This window comes from Panthera pardus, unplaced genomic scaffold (genome assembly GCF_024362965.1).
Source record: "Panthera pardus isolate Hobbes unplaced genomic scaffold, ASM2436296v1 HiC_scaffold_2, whole genome shotgun sequence".
Taxonomy (NCBI): Eukaryota; Metazoa; Chordata; class Mammalia; order Carnivora; family Felidae; genus Panthera; species Panthera pardus.
In genome coordinates, this window is record NW_026526765.1 from 41,086,709 (window position 1) to 41,102,856 (window position 16,148).

Sequence of the window (16,148 nt, forward strand, 5' to 3'; positions counted from 1 at the left end):
CATACTGGTCCTTTATATTAGTCTCTTTTCCAAAGTGCCTCAGAAGGGAGACTCCTTCGTTGTAACAAGTCATCCCTGATGGGGTGCCTGGGTGGCTCAGTCTGTTAAGTGTCTGACTCTTGATTTCAGTTCAGGTCATGATCTCACGGTTCATGAGATGGAGCCCCATGCTGTCAGTGCAGAGCCTGCTTGGGATTCTCTCTTACCCTCTTTCTCTGCCTCTCCTCACTCTCTCTCTCAAAATAAATAAAGAAACATTAAAAAAAAAAAAAAAGATGTCATCCCCAGAGGGAAGAATTTCCTGCCCATTTCTTTCCATGAGCATTCAATAATTTCTCTTTTCCTGTCTCTCACCTTACTAACCTCCTACTGTCGCCTTAATAGAACATCCCTGGCACTGACTACAACATGGCTTGAGCTCCTCTCTAACACCTGTCTTCCATACCTGTAATATGTAGATACCGCTGTGTACCAAGACAACATTGACAGTATTGGCAAGTTGTGCATTTTTCCTTTAAATACAGAGATATATAATTCCCTCCAAGTGGTGAAGCTGGAGTTCTTTCCATAGAGGCTGTTTATGTGACCACTACGCTTTGAGGAGGTCTCAGTGCTACGTGTAGCTCACAAAACATTTGTGACCTAGTTTGGGCCTTGGTGTACTTTCATGGGTCATTTTCTCCTCCCCATGTTCACTTCTTCCCTCACTTGCTCCAGAACTATTCTTGGCCCAGAGATTGAAAGAGGATAGTCCTGCCCACCACCTATAGGCTGCCTTAAAGATAAAAGGAGGCCTTTGGAAACCTTATCTCCTTACAAACTCAAGTAGAGAGGGAATTCATAGTTCTGGTGACTCCATAAAAGTGGTATAAAAAAGGCTTATAAGCAGTTGACTCCCGCCTTTATATCCTACCTCTAAATTGCTATATAATCACATTAAGTACAGACTCTGTCCCCATGATCATGACACACGTAACATGGTCGAGATGATTGGGATAAAATATGGGTCTGAACCAGAGTCAAGTTCAACATCAAGTTCAAAGTTAAAGCCAAGCCAGATCATGGTCAAGTCAACTACGGAGACTGTGAAGAAGAGCAAGGATAGGGAAGTATCTCAGAAAAAAACAGAGCTGCTGAAGTAAAAGTAGCAGATAGGGAGAAGTCGTGATCTGGACAGTGAAGGGCCTAGAACAGGTGGTCAGATGGGTTTGCTGGCTTAGCTCTCTTGAGTTGCTTGCCACCTTCAGCAGCTCTCACCTCCCGGTTCTGAGCTCCCTCCCACACCGGTGTGATCCTCTCCTGAACTGCTCACACCTGCTGGTGTGTGTAGAGCATCCCCTCACCTGAGTGGCACACACCCCCTCAGTCTCCCAGTCTGTGCTGCTCTTCTCATCATGCCAGTTCCTCCCACCTTCTCATATCCTCAGCTTCTCTTGTTTTTCCTTCTCCCAGTTTTGATTTATCCCTGCATCTAACACTGTTTGCTCTGTCTTAAACAAACACCTGCATTTTCCTGGTGTTCCTCACCAATCTTTCTTACGTATCTTCAGTTGCTTCTACCTTCTTAGGAGCCTTGATTTCTGTATTTCTCCATTTGCCTCACCCCTTTCTCCTCTGCTGCTATCAAGTTTTTGGCTACCTCAGTCCTTCCCATTCTTCCTCTGATCTCACTCACAACTTCTCGGCTGACCTGAATCCTCAGAAGCTCATTTCTGAGTACACAAAAGCTCCCTTCTCCTTGAAGTTGGATTGTGATAAAGACCAAGGCATGGGCATACCCCTACCCCGTGAGCTCATCTTCACCCTGGTGTATGGTACAGATAGAAAAACCTATGACAATCCCTGCCAACTGTGCGTGAAGGTCAGGGAAACATATCAAAAAACCATGATACAAAACATGGGCAAATACACACCTACGCTAGAATTCCTGATCGTCAAGGATGAAAGAGAGCCAGTCAACCGCCTCATTTTATGGATGGAAACTCTGAATTCCCAGAATTGGAAATGTCTCATTGTTCACATGGAAGACGAGGACAAGAACCCAGATTTGCTACTCCCAATCCAGGGCCCAAACAGTGTTTCCAGGATTTCATCCATTATACCTCAATACTCTTGAGAATCAAATTCCTTCTACCATGAAATGACCCAATGTATAATAACATCTATAAAGCACTTAGAGTTCACAAAATACTTTCATATTTTCTGTCTCGTTTAATCCCCACATAACATCATAAGGTAAACGTTATCAGCCAAACTTTTCAGGTGATATAAAAGAAGCTCCCAAAGTAAAATGATGGGCAGAATTGCAAAACCGGGAATGGTGGATGGTTCTGCTTGCTCAGGATCTATCTAGCGTCTGTTGTACACACCACACTGCATAAAGAAAGTTAGGAAACATCTCGCTTTATTGCAGACCTGAGCCACATTAGTTCTTCAGTCTATACTGCATCCAAAGCAGATCCTAACCGTTGATGACACTGCCCCCTTTTCTGCCAACATTCACCAAAACTTACCACCTAAAAGGAGGTTTCTGATCTTTCTTAATTTGAAGTCTAGATTTGGCCTACAATTAATACATCTGTAAAATCCTTTTAATATTTATAAATGATGTTTAAAAACAGTTATTGCTCTTTAAATTTTAGAATCAATCTATGGTTAACCGGTAGTAGAATGAATTACAGTATACAGAATGGAATGTGTATATTTTTAATGTATGAAATGTAAAAATTAACATAGAGGTGACAAATCTTTAGAGAAAAAAGTTGGCTGGGGTAAGTGTGTGGAGGCAAGTAATTTTCTTGCAGAATTACGAGATGCTATCTAAGGATGAGAATAATAGAACGTGACTAAAATATATTATTTAAAGTTATAAAGGTAATATGAAGACTGAAAAGTCGCGATATACTCATCAAAAATTGGGAAGAGCTAAAAGTCATGATATAGTCATCAAAAATTGGGAAGAACTAAAGATGGGAAGGTAATGTAAATTAACAATTTTTCCTTCACAGATGGGGGTCAATAAGTAACTCTTTTTAGTTAAGAAATCAAGAAACAAGGTTACAAGTATACTATTGAGAATTATTATGGTAGCAACCTTAGAATAGAAATGGTTAAAATTATCTCCCACTGAAGTGTGATATTGGCAATGAAGACTTTGGTTTTCATCGTAAGCTAGTCAACATCAATGGACTAAATATATATATGTATCTTACTATCACATATGTAATTAATTTCCTTTCTTTCCCTTTTTCCCTGTCAGGGAAAGTAAATCTTTGCCACAGGGAAGCTGATAACCATAAATGCAAATGTAAAGGAGGTTTATTTTTAAATTTTTACCTCTCCAAATTTAGACCTGGAAGAGAAAATGGTTTTATTCAGTTTAACTTGCTTCTCTGTGTACTCATCGGCATTTGCATCACTGAGGTCTTTGGCATCCTCGTCCTCTCTGTCTTCATTATACAACTTCACCAAACAGCTCAGGAGAACACAACAAAACTTGGGACAGGAGACTTATGTGTTTATGCGAACCTGAACTTTCACTGGTGTGTGTGGCCGTGGGTTGGTTATTCATGTGTGTGATAGCACTTTCCTTACTGACAAAATCAAGAGAATAATAATCCCTAATTTAACCTGTCTATTGTGACAGTCAGGTGACATATGCATGCAAACACGCTTTGTAAACTGAAAAGTCCTACAGAAATGAAAGGGTTGATTACGACCTGTATGCCTTCCTTCTCCAACATTTACCCAGGCCCAAAACATAGACCACATTCTTGGAAATGTGTCTGGCATGTTGGAAGTAAAGGCCCATGATCAGCAAACGTTCTGGGTTGTTTTTTTTTCTTGGTTTGAGATAAATGGGAACATTTCAGTTCCATAGAAATTGATACTAGAAAGTGAAAAGGCAAATGTACAATGTGAACATATAAGAGTACATGAATTTATGTATATAGTTTGCTCCATTGGATATGGCCTCACTTTATAGTGTAAGACTGTGATGAAAAATGAGATATTCGAATAATCTCAAGGACCTCATCACAAAATATTTACTAATTTTGAAAGGAAAAAGAGTAACCATAGAGTGGAGAAACCTGGCAGACACTAACCTGCACAAGTGATCGAACTTAGCATCGTTAGTGATGGGGTAACATCACGTAAACTATCTCAAAGTATACAGTGCAAATAATATAGAGTAACTTCCGTATTTCCCTGCCAAAAATGCACAACTTGAACATAGCCCCTAGGAAATGTCAGACAAACTCAAATTCAGAAACCTGCTGTAAAATAACTCATCTACAACCTTCAAAAACCAAGAACCGGCCTTTTAAATATTCTTCATTGAAAGAGACTAAAGAACATGACAATTCATGATCCTGAATGCATCTTTTATTATTGTTGTTGAGAGTCCACATAAAAAAATTCATGTTTTTACTTTTTTTAATTTTTAAAATTTAAGTATAATTAACATGCAACATTCTATTAGTTATAAACACCCTCATTTTTCAAGTGTATAATTCAGTGGTTTCTAGTCTACTCACAAAATTGTGCAACCATCACCACCATCTGATTGCAATACCTTCCATCACTCCAAAAAGAAACTCCAAGCCCACTGGCAGCCACTCTCATTCCCCCATCTTTCCAGCCCCTGGCAACCATGAATCTAATTCTTGTCTATGAATTTACCACTCTGGACATCATACATAAACAGAGTCATATTATATAGTGTCTAACTTCCTTCACTTAGCATAAGATTTTCACGATTAATCCATGTGGTAACAGGTGTCAGTACTTTATTCCTTTTTGTAGCGGAATAATATTCCATTCTATGGCTAGACTACATTCAACATTTATCAATCAATGGATACTTGGATTGTTTCCAGTTTTGAGCCATTATGAATAAAGCTGCCATGAACATTCACATACAAGATTTTGTTTTGTTTTGTTTTCAATTCTCTTGGGTAAATACCTAGAAGTAGAATTTCTAGGCCATAGGGTAACTCTACATTTAACTTTTTGAGGACCTAACAAACTCTTTTCCAAAGCAGCTGTTATGACATTTGCCATTCCCACCAGCAATGTATGAGGGTTCCAATTTCTTTACATCTTAAACACCTTGTCTTTTTTTTTTTTAGACATTCTAATGGATGTGAAATTGTACTCATTTTGGCTTTGATTTGCATTTCCCTGCCTTTATTGGCCATTTGTATATCTTCTTTGGAAAAATGTTTATTCAAAATCCTTTGCTCATTTTTTAACTGGATTATTTGTCTGGTATTGTTGAGCTGTATATATTCTGTTTATATATTCTGAATACTAGTCCTTTATGAGAACTATGATTTGCAAATATTTTCTCTCATTCTTTGGGCTGTCTAATGAAGAACAAAAGTTTTTAATTTTGATAAAATCAACTTATTTATTTTCCCTTTTGTTTATTGTTTTTAGTAGCATATCTAAGAAGCCATTGCCCATTAAAAGGTCACAAAGATTCATGCCTATGTTTTCTTCTAAGACTTCAAAAGTTATAATTCTTACATTTAGTCTTTGATCCATTTTGTGTTAATTTCTGTTATACTTTTTTATACAAGATGAAGTAAGTGTCCAACCTTAGTGTCCCAGCATGAATTTTTGAAGACTATTCTTTCTCCAGTAAGTTGTCTTGGCAATTTGCCTTTGTCAAAAATCAACCGACCATAAATAAAAAAAGTTTATTTTTGGATCTTCAATTGTTATACACTGTCTTGACTACTATAACTTTGTAGTAAATTTTAAAATTGAGAAGTGTGCGTCCTCCAGCCTTCTTCATTTTTAAGATTGTTTTGGCTATACTAGGTAACTTGTATTTCCATAGGAATTTTAGGATGGACTTATTCATTTTTCCAAAAAGGGCAGCTAAGACTTTGGTAGAGACTACTGCCATCATAACAATATTAAATCAGGTTGGGTTGGATCGTTCTGTTATAAAGGCATTGTGGACACAAATGGCAAAATTTGAATGGAGTCTTGAGGTAAAGAGTACTCGAGAAGTTCCTTGTTTTAGTTTTGCAACAATTATTTCAAAACAAAGAGTTAAAATTTAAAAATGTGTTCTTCCTAATTGTTATGCAAAGCAGATACCAGTAACCTGATAAACCTGTTCCTCTGAGAATGCAAAGTTCAGGCAGAGAAGTGACTTCCTAATGTGAAATAGCAAGAGAATATGGGAAGGATATGCTACACTGGGCTGAATTCTTAAGTAAATTCTCAAATAAACCGTAAGGCTCTCCCCGCCTCTCCCACCCCCAATACATACTGAAAATAGTTCAGAATTCCTTGGGGGTGGGGGGCGGAACTCAACTTCATAGTGACATTTTAGTCTTTTTTTTTTTTTTTTTCTATTCCACTATAACTCAGTGCTGCCTAAACAGTCTTGCTTATTAGGAGGAAAGTACTACCATTGTGTTGAAAGACATTTCTGAAAAGCTCAGGTGACTTAGTGTCAAAGCTTTCCTGATTCCCAGATCCTGCAACATTTCTCCTCCAGAGGTGACCCCTTAACCTGTGCATGTGTGCACATCAACGGGTCCTAAACTCTGGCCAGTCTTCCCCAGAAGCAGAAGAGGTTTAAGCAATTATAATCCCACCCAGCCCAGCCTTCCAACACCCTCCACAGAGTCACCTCTATATTAGTTCTCTTCTAATTTTGTGTCTAAAATCTTGAGATTCAAGTCTCTTCTTGGGTTTCAATTTAGATGACTGCCTTATTCCCTAGAGATTCTCTCTTTATGGCCCTGTAACTGTATGTGAACTTGTTCCTTCTAGATCATCCTCTTTCCCTTCTCTTCTCCCTTCTGCATTCACACTCTTATAACCAAAGCCAAGTATCAGGCTCTGATCTAGACAAACTCTCCCTCAAATAGTACTTGCCTCACTAAACCCCTATCCCACCTTCTGGAGCCTGAGGGTGGAATTTGGGAACTTCTCACCTAGACCAGTGATCTTTAAATTATCCTGTGGAGCCCTAGGGTCTCCATGAGAGTGACTCGAGGGCCACTATAGGAAGATGGGGATTAGGAAACCAAGCTGCCACATTCCTTCTTTAAGTAACAGAGAGCCTCTGTGATCTGTTTAGTGTATTATTCTTCCATATAATATTTTCCAGTTCCACTATGCACTCTTGTGACCTTGGGCAAGTTATTTATGTTCTCTGAGCTTCACTTCTTTTATTTGTAAAGTCTTAATAGTAGTAGTGTTTATCTCATATAGTTTTAAAATTTAAATAGGTTAATATTCATACAATTCCAAAAACTACCTGACACATACTTAGTGCTCAGTAAATATTATTACTGTCATTGCTATTGTCATTAAACAAAGTATTTTGCCATTAAAAAAGACAAGTTCAAAAATGTGGATAGAGATCATTCTCACATTCAATAAAGGAATTACCTCTACAGGGTCCCTGACAAGTATTCACTTGACTTCCAATGAGACGATTAAAATGATAAGATCCTCATTACCTGCAGTCATTATCAAACATTGCTGATCATCACAAAGTTTCTTTTGCTATCAGTGCCAATCTATTATTTCCAGTAGGCCACAAAGATACATCATCTGCATATTTTAAGACAGTTCCTAAGTGCTTCCTGATCTTTTCTTCAGACCACTGTCACTGTTATTGTCTTCGCTATCTTGATCATCATCAAATACCAAAATCTGTTAAGAGCTTACTTTGTGCCAGACCCTGGATAAGTATTTACATATACATTTCATTTGAAACTTACAACAAGCTTATGATAATGGTGTCATTAACTTTATTTTGTAAGCTTGTTAAAGAAAAATTATTTGGCACTTATTAAAATGGTAGGGAAGGTGCCATTCAAGGTATAGTCTTGAATGCTCCTATTGCAATAAGAAAGAGAGAGATAGTGCTCAACTCCGAATATAATAAGTGGGGATTTATAGCCAAGGAGCAAGTTGAGGGAGTCAGTAGATGGAAAATTACTAACATTAGTTATCAAGGACGGGGAGGATTCTTGCTAAAGGTTGGCCAAGAATTTATATATTAAAAGTGGGGAAAATAACTTGATCAGATATCAAGGGTAGAGCAATGACTAAGCAGGATTCTATGCTAATACAGAAAGGGGAAGGCAAAAGGCATGAGATGGAGGTGAGGTGGGGAGCAAGGTTAAGGCCTAGTCAAGAAAAGGACTCAGAGGAGCCTAACTAAAGTTTAGTCAAGAAGAGAGTCCTTGTTAAGCTATAATGAAGACAGTGGGGAAGTTTCTCATTATTCATGCTATACCCAAGTTGAAATATACCATTTCTTTTTTTGTTGTTTTGTTTTTATTTTTATTTAAATCCAAGTTAGTTAACATACAGTGTAATAATAGTTTTAGGAGTAGAATTTAGTGATTCATCACTTACATATAACACCCAGTGCTCATTTCAACATGTGCCCTTCTTAACGCCCATCCCCCTTTTAGCCCATCCCCCCACCCAACACCCCTCTCACAACCCTCTATTCTCTGTATATAAGGGTCTCTTATGGTTTGCCTCCTTCTCTATTTTTATCTTATTTTTCCTTTCCTTCCCCTATGTTCATCTGTTTTGTTTCTTAAATTCCACATGTGAGTGAAATCATATGGTATTTATCTTTCTCTGACTTATTTCACTTAGCATACTACATTCTAGTTCTATCCATTATGTTGCAAATGGCAAGATTTCATTCTTTTTGAATACCAATATTCCACTGTGTGTGTGTGTGTGTGTGTGTGTGTGTGTGTGTGTGTGTATACCACATCTTTATACATTTGTCAGTTGATGGACATTTGGGCTCTTTAATTTGTAATATAGTTTCTAAGAGTAAATGCTCATTAATGTTTACTGAATGATTAAATGAACATTAAGAAACTAAAGTTATTAGGAGATAAAGAACTTGCCCAAGGTCATGTAGGGAATGGTGAAGCTGGCAATGAATTTAGCTCTGCAAGACTCTTAGAGTTTCAACTCTCAGCAGTATTAAGATGTCTGACCCCCCGGACCAGCATAGGTTCCAGCTGTCTTCATCCTTTTGAAGGGAAGCAACTGTGAATTTCAGTCTCTCAGTCTTTGACACCACTTCCATTGGTGGTATAAACAGTGTCTTACAACTGTCTACCAAAACTGCAAGAGCTGCTTGCAAGGTCTTCTCATAGAGTTGCTCTATTTGAAAATTGGCACATTTCAAAATAAGTGTCCTTGTAGCCTTTATCAAAGATTTCAAATGAAAAATAGTTTGATAAAGCGCAATTAAATGTATTTAAACCACGACCAAATGATTGGTGGCTTGTCTATTAAAAATTATTGTATTAGCATAAGATGTCACTGGACTTGTATGTACCTACAGCCCATGGAAAAGTCAACATCTCATTCTTTTTTTTCGAGAGAGAAAGAGAGAGGGTACTCACTCATGAGCAGGAGATGGGAGAGGGAAAGAGAGAATCTTAAGCAGGTTCATATCCAGTGCAGAGCCCAACATGGGGCTCAATCTCATGACCATGAAATCATGACCTGAACTGAAATCAAGAGTCTGACATTTAACTGACTGAGCCATCCGGGCACCCCAACATCTCATTCTTGAACCTTGAGCCTGTGCTTCAGGTACAGTCAAGCCACTGCAGCCAATAAATCCATTATTGGTTAAGATGGTCACATAGCTCTTTATTATTGCCTTTGAGGAATCCCTTCTTCCAAGGTTCCTTGATAAGGAAATTCCACCAGAGATCTGGCATTAAATGAGGAGTGACTATTCAACAAGTCCACCCATCTTACCATCTCCTCAAATTTAGAATCTTGGAGAAATGATCCCCCTGCTAAGAGCATAAATCATTGCTTGTTACTGCTGAATAAAGACTTGGGTGTTAATACCTTTTCTCTGTGCCCAGTCTAGAGTCTCAACTGGCAATATTTCCCATTTGGTGCTGGAGAAGATAGGAGGAAAGAGGGGAAACTGGGAAAGTGTCAAAAGAGGGGAAACACAGAAAGCTGCCATGCTGGTGAGTGTTCCTGGAAAAGTAGGGCAACCAAGAATATGTAGTAAACTGGGTGAAATGACTTAACTTCTTTCTGACTTCACTTTCTCGTCTGTAAAACAAAGAAAATTGTAGTAACTGACAGATTTGTTATGAAGATCCAATCATATAACAGCTGTGAAAGCACTCCATCTTTCAAGTATGTAAAGAAACAAAGAAATAACAGTTTTATTGGGTTCTATGGTCTATTAAAATGAGCAAACATGAGCAACCATCTGATTTCACAATAAAAGAATTCCCATACTAGCATATGTCTCTGACCTCCTCCCAGGATTCTGTTTCTGGAAATAGTTACTTCACAATTGAGGCAGGAACTCTTGTCAATATATAAGGTAGAACCCAAGTGGGCAGAGCAGACGGCAGAAAGTTACTTGTTTTGCCTCCCTCTGACTGCCCTTGGCCACTTCAGCAGCATGAAAGCAACAGCCTTTGCCCTGCTCTTGGCTTTGGCTTTGACATCCATCTTCAGTGAGTATCTCCTTTATTATACCCACCCTTCCCCGATACTAATAGCTCACGTTGTCTTCTGCTCACAGAATTCTGGGATAAACACAGATACATAGATAGTAAGGCAGGTTTTTTGAAATGCATTATTTTGTCTCTACCAATAAATCACTAAATGATACTATCTCTGGGGCTAAATGGTTAGCTAAGGCCAAAGTCTCATCCATATAAATATTTTGTATAACTTCTTTGGTAAGTGTACATCCAGACTTTGCTTTGACTTGATATCACCATTTATGGGGATGCCATTTCTTCATAAAACAGTCTCATCCATTGTTTGGCAACATGAACTATTATTATTTTTCATTGAGTTGAACTTTGCCTCCCTAGAATTTTCAACTGCCACGTATTCCTGCTACATAACAGCAGACATTCCCTAAATATAAAACCACTTCTCTGGTGTTTTTTTTCCCCCAATATTTCCTAAACTCTGATTATGAGGTAGGAAAGAACTTCTCAGTATTATAGTAGTTTCTCTTCATTATTATAGTAGTTGGCTATGCTCTAATCCCACTCCAAAAAAAGAAAAAAAAATATGTGCTAAGCTTCAACCTTTGATATTATATTGATACACAGCTCTGAAGAGAGTCATATTTTTGACAGTCTGCGAGCTGAAACATAAATAAAAGATCATTTTTCTACTAAGATGAGGTTCTTCCAAAGTTTAATTTAGTTTCTCTTGTCTTTGTTTTTCTTACAGATGTAGAATGTGCCACACGCCCTCAACAGGTCAGTACATCCATCTTGATATAAAGGTCCTACTTCTATGTAATTTTAAAGCCAGCATCAATAAGGAAACATTTGCTACTATACATTAATTAAATTGCTACATGTTTGAAGAAGTTTTTAAGTATCAAAACTGGTTTTATTTAAAAAACTATTAAGAGACCTTTCTGAACGGGACATAATAGAACAAAGTGGTTAGATACCTAGCATTCGAGTTATAAAGTCCTGAGTTTGTATTCTAGCTCCCTGATTGTGTGGCCATGGGCACTAATACTGGGTTCATAAGCTTATTGTGAGACTTAAAGCCACAACGCTTGAAGAGAGGTGAGCGTAAGCACCTGGCACGTAGTAAAGCTCAATAAGGACAAGTCATGATTGTTGTAATTGTTAAATGGGTCAGACACATCTTTCTTCTTTATCTTAGAGAATGAAGATTTTAATTGAACCTTCCCTTTATGACTCATATTAAGTAATAACTATTGTTGAGAAATTCTAGCTGTGGTGGTAAAAACTTTAAACCAGGAGTCAAGCATTTTGGGTTCTAGACCAAGCTCCGTGACTTTTCAGCTGTGTGATTCTGGGGCCCAGGCAGCTCCTTTCATCTCTTTGAATCTTTTGTTTTACCTATTAAAGAGAATAATAGGATTCTCTATTCTATTCTCATGATTTACTGGTTGCTTGAGAATGAAAAAGATTCATGAAGAGGAAGCCTTGGGAGTCTCCTTGTACATATCACATTGAGTCCTGGTACTGGGGTTTGAGCAGGCAAGAAGTGAAGTCATGCTGAAATATACTCACCAGGGAGCCCTGTAATTCTCATTCTCCACCATACTCCACTAGGCCCTGCGGTCCTTCTGCCATTTTGTCACGCATACTAATCTCTGTATTGCCAGCTCTCAGCTCAGCCCTAAAACTTAGAAGGTGCGTGGTGTAAAGCAACCAAAGGAATGAAATGATTAATTAACGGAACATAGCTGAAGGGGAAGATGAATTTAACTTGAAGCTTGACCATATTTCATGCTATCCAAGTGGAGACAATCAAATCGTAAAATCTTACATGTGGAATTCAGAGTCAGAAAAACTGGAAATGTAGAGTCTTCTGAATAGAGCTGGAGTTTGTGTAGGCCAAGGGATAAAGATAATAGCTATTATTTACTCAGCATTTTCCATGTCACAAAGTGCTAAGCATTTTACATGTATCTTCTTGCTTATATATATATTTTTTGCTTTAACCTTACACTGTAGTTATTATTGTCCTCACTTTGCAGGTAAAGAAATCAAAGCTTAAAGAAGTAAAATGATTGTCCCAGAGTCATATCCCAGAGCACATCAGGATTTGAATCCTGATGTGTTTGACTTTTACTGTTCACATTCTTCAGCTTGCTCATAGATGAAAAACCCAGAACATTCTTTCTTGGTGATTGCATCCTTGCTCCTGCAGAGAGCTTTATACGCTGGCTTTGCTCCTGCATATAGAACAGTGGTTCTCAACTACAAGAGTAAAATACATGTGACTGTCTGTGTGCTGGTTAAGTGTATAACAAGTCATTTGTTACCAATAATTAATGGTAAAAGTCACTAATGATGTGCTAGTTCTTAAAACTATAGTAGGTATCCCTATAATACATCTCACTGTTGCATTCAGATAGAATTTTTTAAGCGAAAGAGAGGAATAGCAGGATGTGTAGAACACTAACCCCATGGGAATGGTTACATCTGTGAATTGGCCGTGGATGTTTTTAAATTTTAATTTTTAAATAAATAGTGATTTGGTTACAAGCTGCCATAAAGAAGTTTATCACTCATGATTTTATATCTGATGTAAGAAATCTTCACACTTGATATATCTCAAAGGCGTTTGATGAGGAATAGGAAACAAATGACCATTAGACTAGGAAACAAACGATTGGCAAGCCCTCTAAGCTTGCTTGGGAAATCCTAAATCTTGGGAATAAAGATTCAGTTGAAGGCTTTTAATATGTATTTCCAGGTTGACTGCAGTAAATATGAGAAGTTCCCACGGAGAGAAGAGGGATTTTGTTATGAAATATATGCACCAATTTGTGGATCTGACGGCAAAACTTATGCCAACGATTGCTTCTTTTGTTCTGAAGTTCGGTAAGTACTGAAATGTTTTTCTTTTCTGTATTTAAGGTGTAATTGTGTGTTACGACAAATATATGTCCACTAGAGAAAGTGGTTTGGGGAATAATGAATGTGTGAATATGATGAATATGTAAAATTTGGGGTCGCTAGTGTCACTGGATCTCTACATATTCTGGCACTAAGAGTAAAGCAAAGAATCCGAGAATCTTTGAGTTGGAAGGAAATTGGAGGGGCGCCTCATTCAACTTCCACCTACTAATCTATTGCTTGAACTCCCTCTGCAAATAATTCACGTCATCTCAGAGTCTATGCTTGATTATTTCCAGGGACAAGGAACATCCCTCCTGTTAGGCATGCCAGTCCAGTCATATGTTAGAATGAACCAGATTTACTTGTTCAGCTTTAACCATTAAGTTTAGATATGTTAGAGCCCCCTAATTATTGGCACAAAAGGCGACAATAACTAAAAATCCTGAAGAAATTGTTCTGTTTCAGAGGGTGACTTCTCAACAAAATATATTTTGGAGCTATAATAAAAATTGAATTTGAAAATCAGGTAGCCAAAATTAGCTTAAAGGTAACAAAGTAATCATCTGAAAGATGTGTTAGTGTCAGATCAAAAAATATAAGGGGTGCCTGGGTGGCTCAGTCAGTTAAGTGCCGACAGCTCAGAGCCTGGAGCCTGTTTTCGATCCTATGTGTCCACTTTCTGCCCCTTACCCCACTCACGCTCTGTCTCTGTCTCTCAAAAATAAAATAAACATTTAAAAAAATTTTTAATATAAGATGGTGTATGATATACTAGAATGTATAGAAACATATACATCCTTTTAAGTATTTTCAAAACATACATGAGTGAAAACAAACACCTAATATATGTGGCATACTGTCCTGGTTTTTTTCTTATCAGAAAAAATAGTTTTATGAAAAGTTACATTTGATGGAAAGTGCAAAATGTGACTTTAAGACAAAATCATTTATGGAAAAAAGGTTTCTAAGCGAGTCTCCTTTTACTAGAAATTCATTAAATATGTTTTCAGGGATATAAACTGATTGTGACATATTTTGAGCATCATCCTCACATAACCAGCACCAGTTGCTCAAGTATTTCTAAATTGCAGTCACCCACCCCCTTTTAAAAACACCAATAAGTGGAGAGACTTGGGTACATTACTGGGGGGTTCATTAGCGAAGTTTGGATGCTAATAAAACGTCTACGGCCTCAGCAATTTTCATCTGTTGCTATTTTCTCTCCACAGGAAAACTAACAACAAACTGAAATTTGTACATTTTGGAAAGTGTTGAATCTATCTTCTGATTCCAAGGCACATGAAACATATTTCTTCTCCCATATAACCTATGCCATACTGCCTAATCTTGTCACCAGTGTGTCTTGATTTCTTTGCGAAATAAAGTAGACATATGGGAAATAAATGTAGGTCTGACATTTTTTGTTCAGGAGTTGAATCTTCCAGATTTGTTTTACTCTTAATGATGTCTCATAGACCATCTTAGGGCCACATCTTGGGAGAAAAGGGTTGATTAAGAACAGTAGTGGGGCTTCTGGGTGGCTCAGTCGATTAAGTGTCCAATTTCAACTTCTGCTCGGGTCATGATCTCATGGTTTGTGAGTTCGAGCCCTACATAAGGCTCTCTGCTGACTGCACAGAGCCTGCTTTGGATCCTCTGTACCCCTACATCCAACCCTCCCCCTCTCACGCTCTCTCTCTCAAAAATAAATAAATATTAAAAAAAAAAAAAAAGAACAGTAGTGGGAATCAGAAAAGCAAAGAAACTGAAGCAGATGCTTCTTCTTGCCCAAGCTAGAAAAACACCCAGTGGATAACTTAGTTCTTGTGTATTCCTAAAACATGAACAGAAAAAGAGGGGGAGCCTTCAAGCACAAGAATCAGGAAATACTGTTTTGCTAGATATTTCTTGTTTAAGACATTGAAAGCTGCCCTGGATTGAGACTGCTGTGTAACTATTTCCTACCAGAAGACATGTCTGTAAAATGTGGCTGGTCAAACATGGCCGGTAAAGTTTTGCAAATTCCCATGAATTAGTTGATGTCTTCCATGGGTTTTCTCCCCGCTAAAGTGTGATCTCAGGTCTAGGACCCCAAGCTTACCTTACCCCACTATTACATTCTAAGTCCCAAAAATATTGTTATATGTTCCAAAGATCATACTATCAGTTCCAAAGAACAGAGAGTATGCCTGTGCACATCTTGTAATCCATTTGTGCATCTATGAAATTAACACATATCTGTTAATGCCTACTTTGTGACAATTTCTATGAATTATATGGGAACCAAAGGCAAAAGAAAAAAAAATTAAATTTCCTTACTGCCTATGTCCATTGACAAGTCCTTGTAACAGGCAAAGTGACATTCCTCTAGGAGCTCAACTGCCTCAATGATGACACTTTGCTAAGGGCAAAAGGGAATCTTAGCTTAACATTATCCCGACCCCCCAGGATCCTACTTTAACATTGAAAAATTCCTTTGGAAACTTCCTTTATCTTTACCCCCCAAGATAAATGTTGTCAATCATACTCCAAGCTTATGGCCACCTGATATACATATTAAGGGTCTCATGACTGAGTTTTTACTGAACAGTAACAAATGACCTTTTCCTAACTGCAGCTAGTCCCTCAAGGTCCTAGAACCTTTGTTTCCAAAATTCCTTAGAGACTTACACTATCCCTAACTTCCTCTAACCTGAAGGTATATAATCAGTCACTCTTCACAACCCCAGTGTAGCT

General features: G+C 37.9%; 2 protein-coding genes across 9 annotated transcripts in view; one reads left to right on the plus strand and one right to left on the minus strand.

Annotated features, from left to right (window-relative positions):
* LOC109275917 (sperm-associated acrosin inhibitor-like) overlaps positions 1-16,148 on the minus strand; it is a 116,566-nt gene that overhangs the window by 58,645 nt on the left and 41,773 nt on the right. The window contains exon 3 of one of the 8 annotated variants that reach the window (XM_053907002.1): positions 9,655-10,098. The exons of the other annotated variants lie outside the window; for them this stretch is intronic. Within the exon in view, the coding sequence (XP_053762977.1) occupies positions 10,070-10,098 (29 nt within the window). The 3' untranslated portion in view covers positions 9,655-10,069. Of the gene's footprint in view, positions 1-9,654; positions 10,099-16,148 lie in introns of those variants that run through there. 8 annotated transcript variants of the gene reach the window in all.
* LOC109275918 (serine protease inhibitor Kazal-type 9-like) lies at positions 10,377-14,816 on the plus strand. The gene is made up of 4 exons (XM_019464358.2): positions 10,377-10,514; positions 11,251-11,279; positions 13,267-13,394; positions 14,642-14,816. The coding sequence occupies exons 1-4, from the start codon at positions 10,460-10,462 to the stop codon at positions 14,685-14,687; spliced, it is 258 nt and encodes an 85-aa protein (XP_019319903.1). The 5' UTR covers positions 10,377-10,459; the 3' UTR covers positions 14,688-14,816.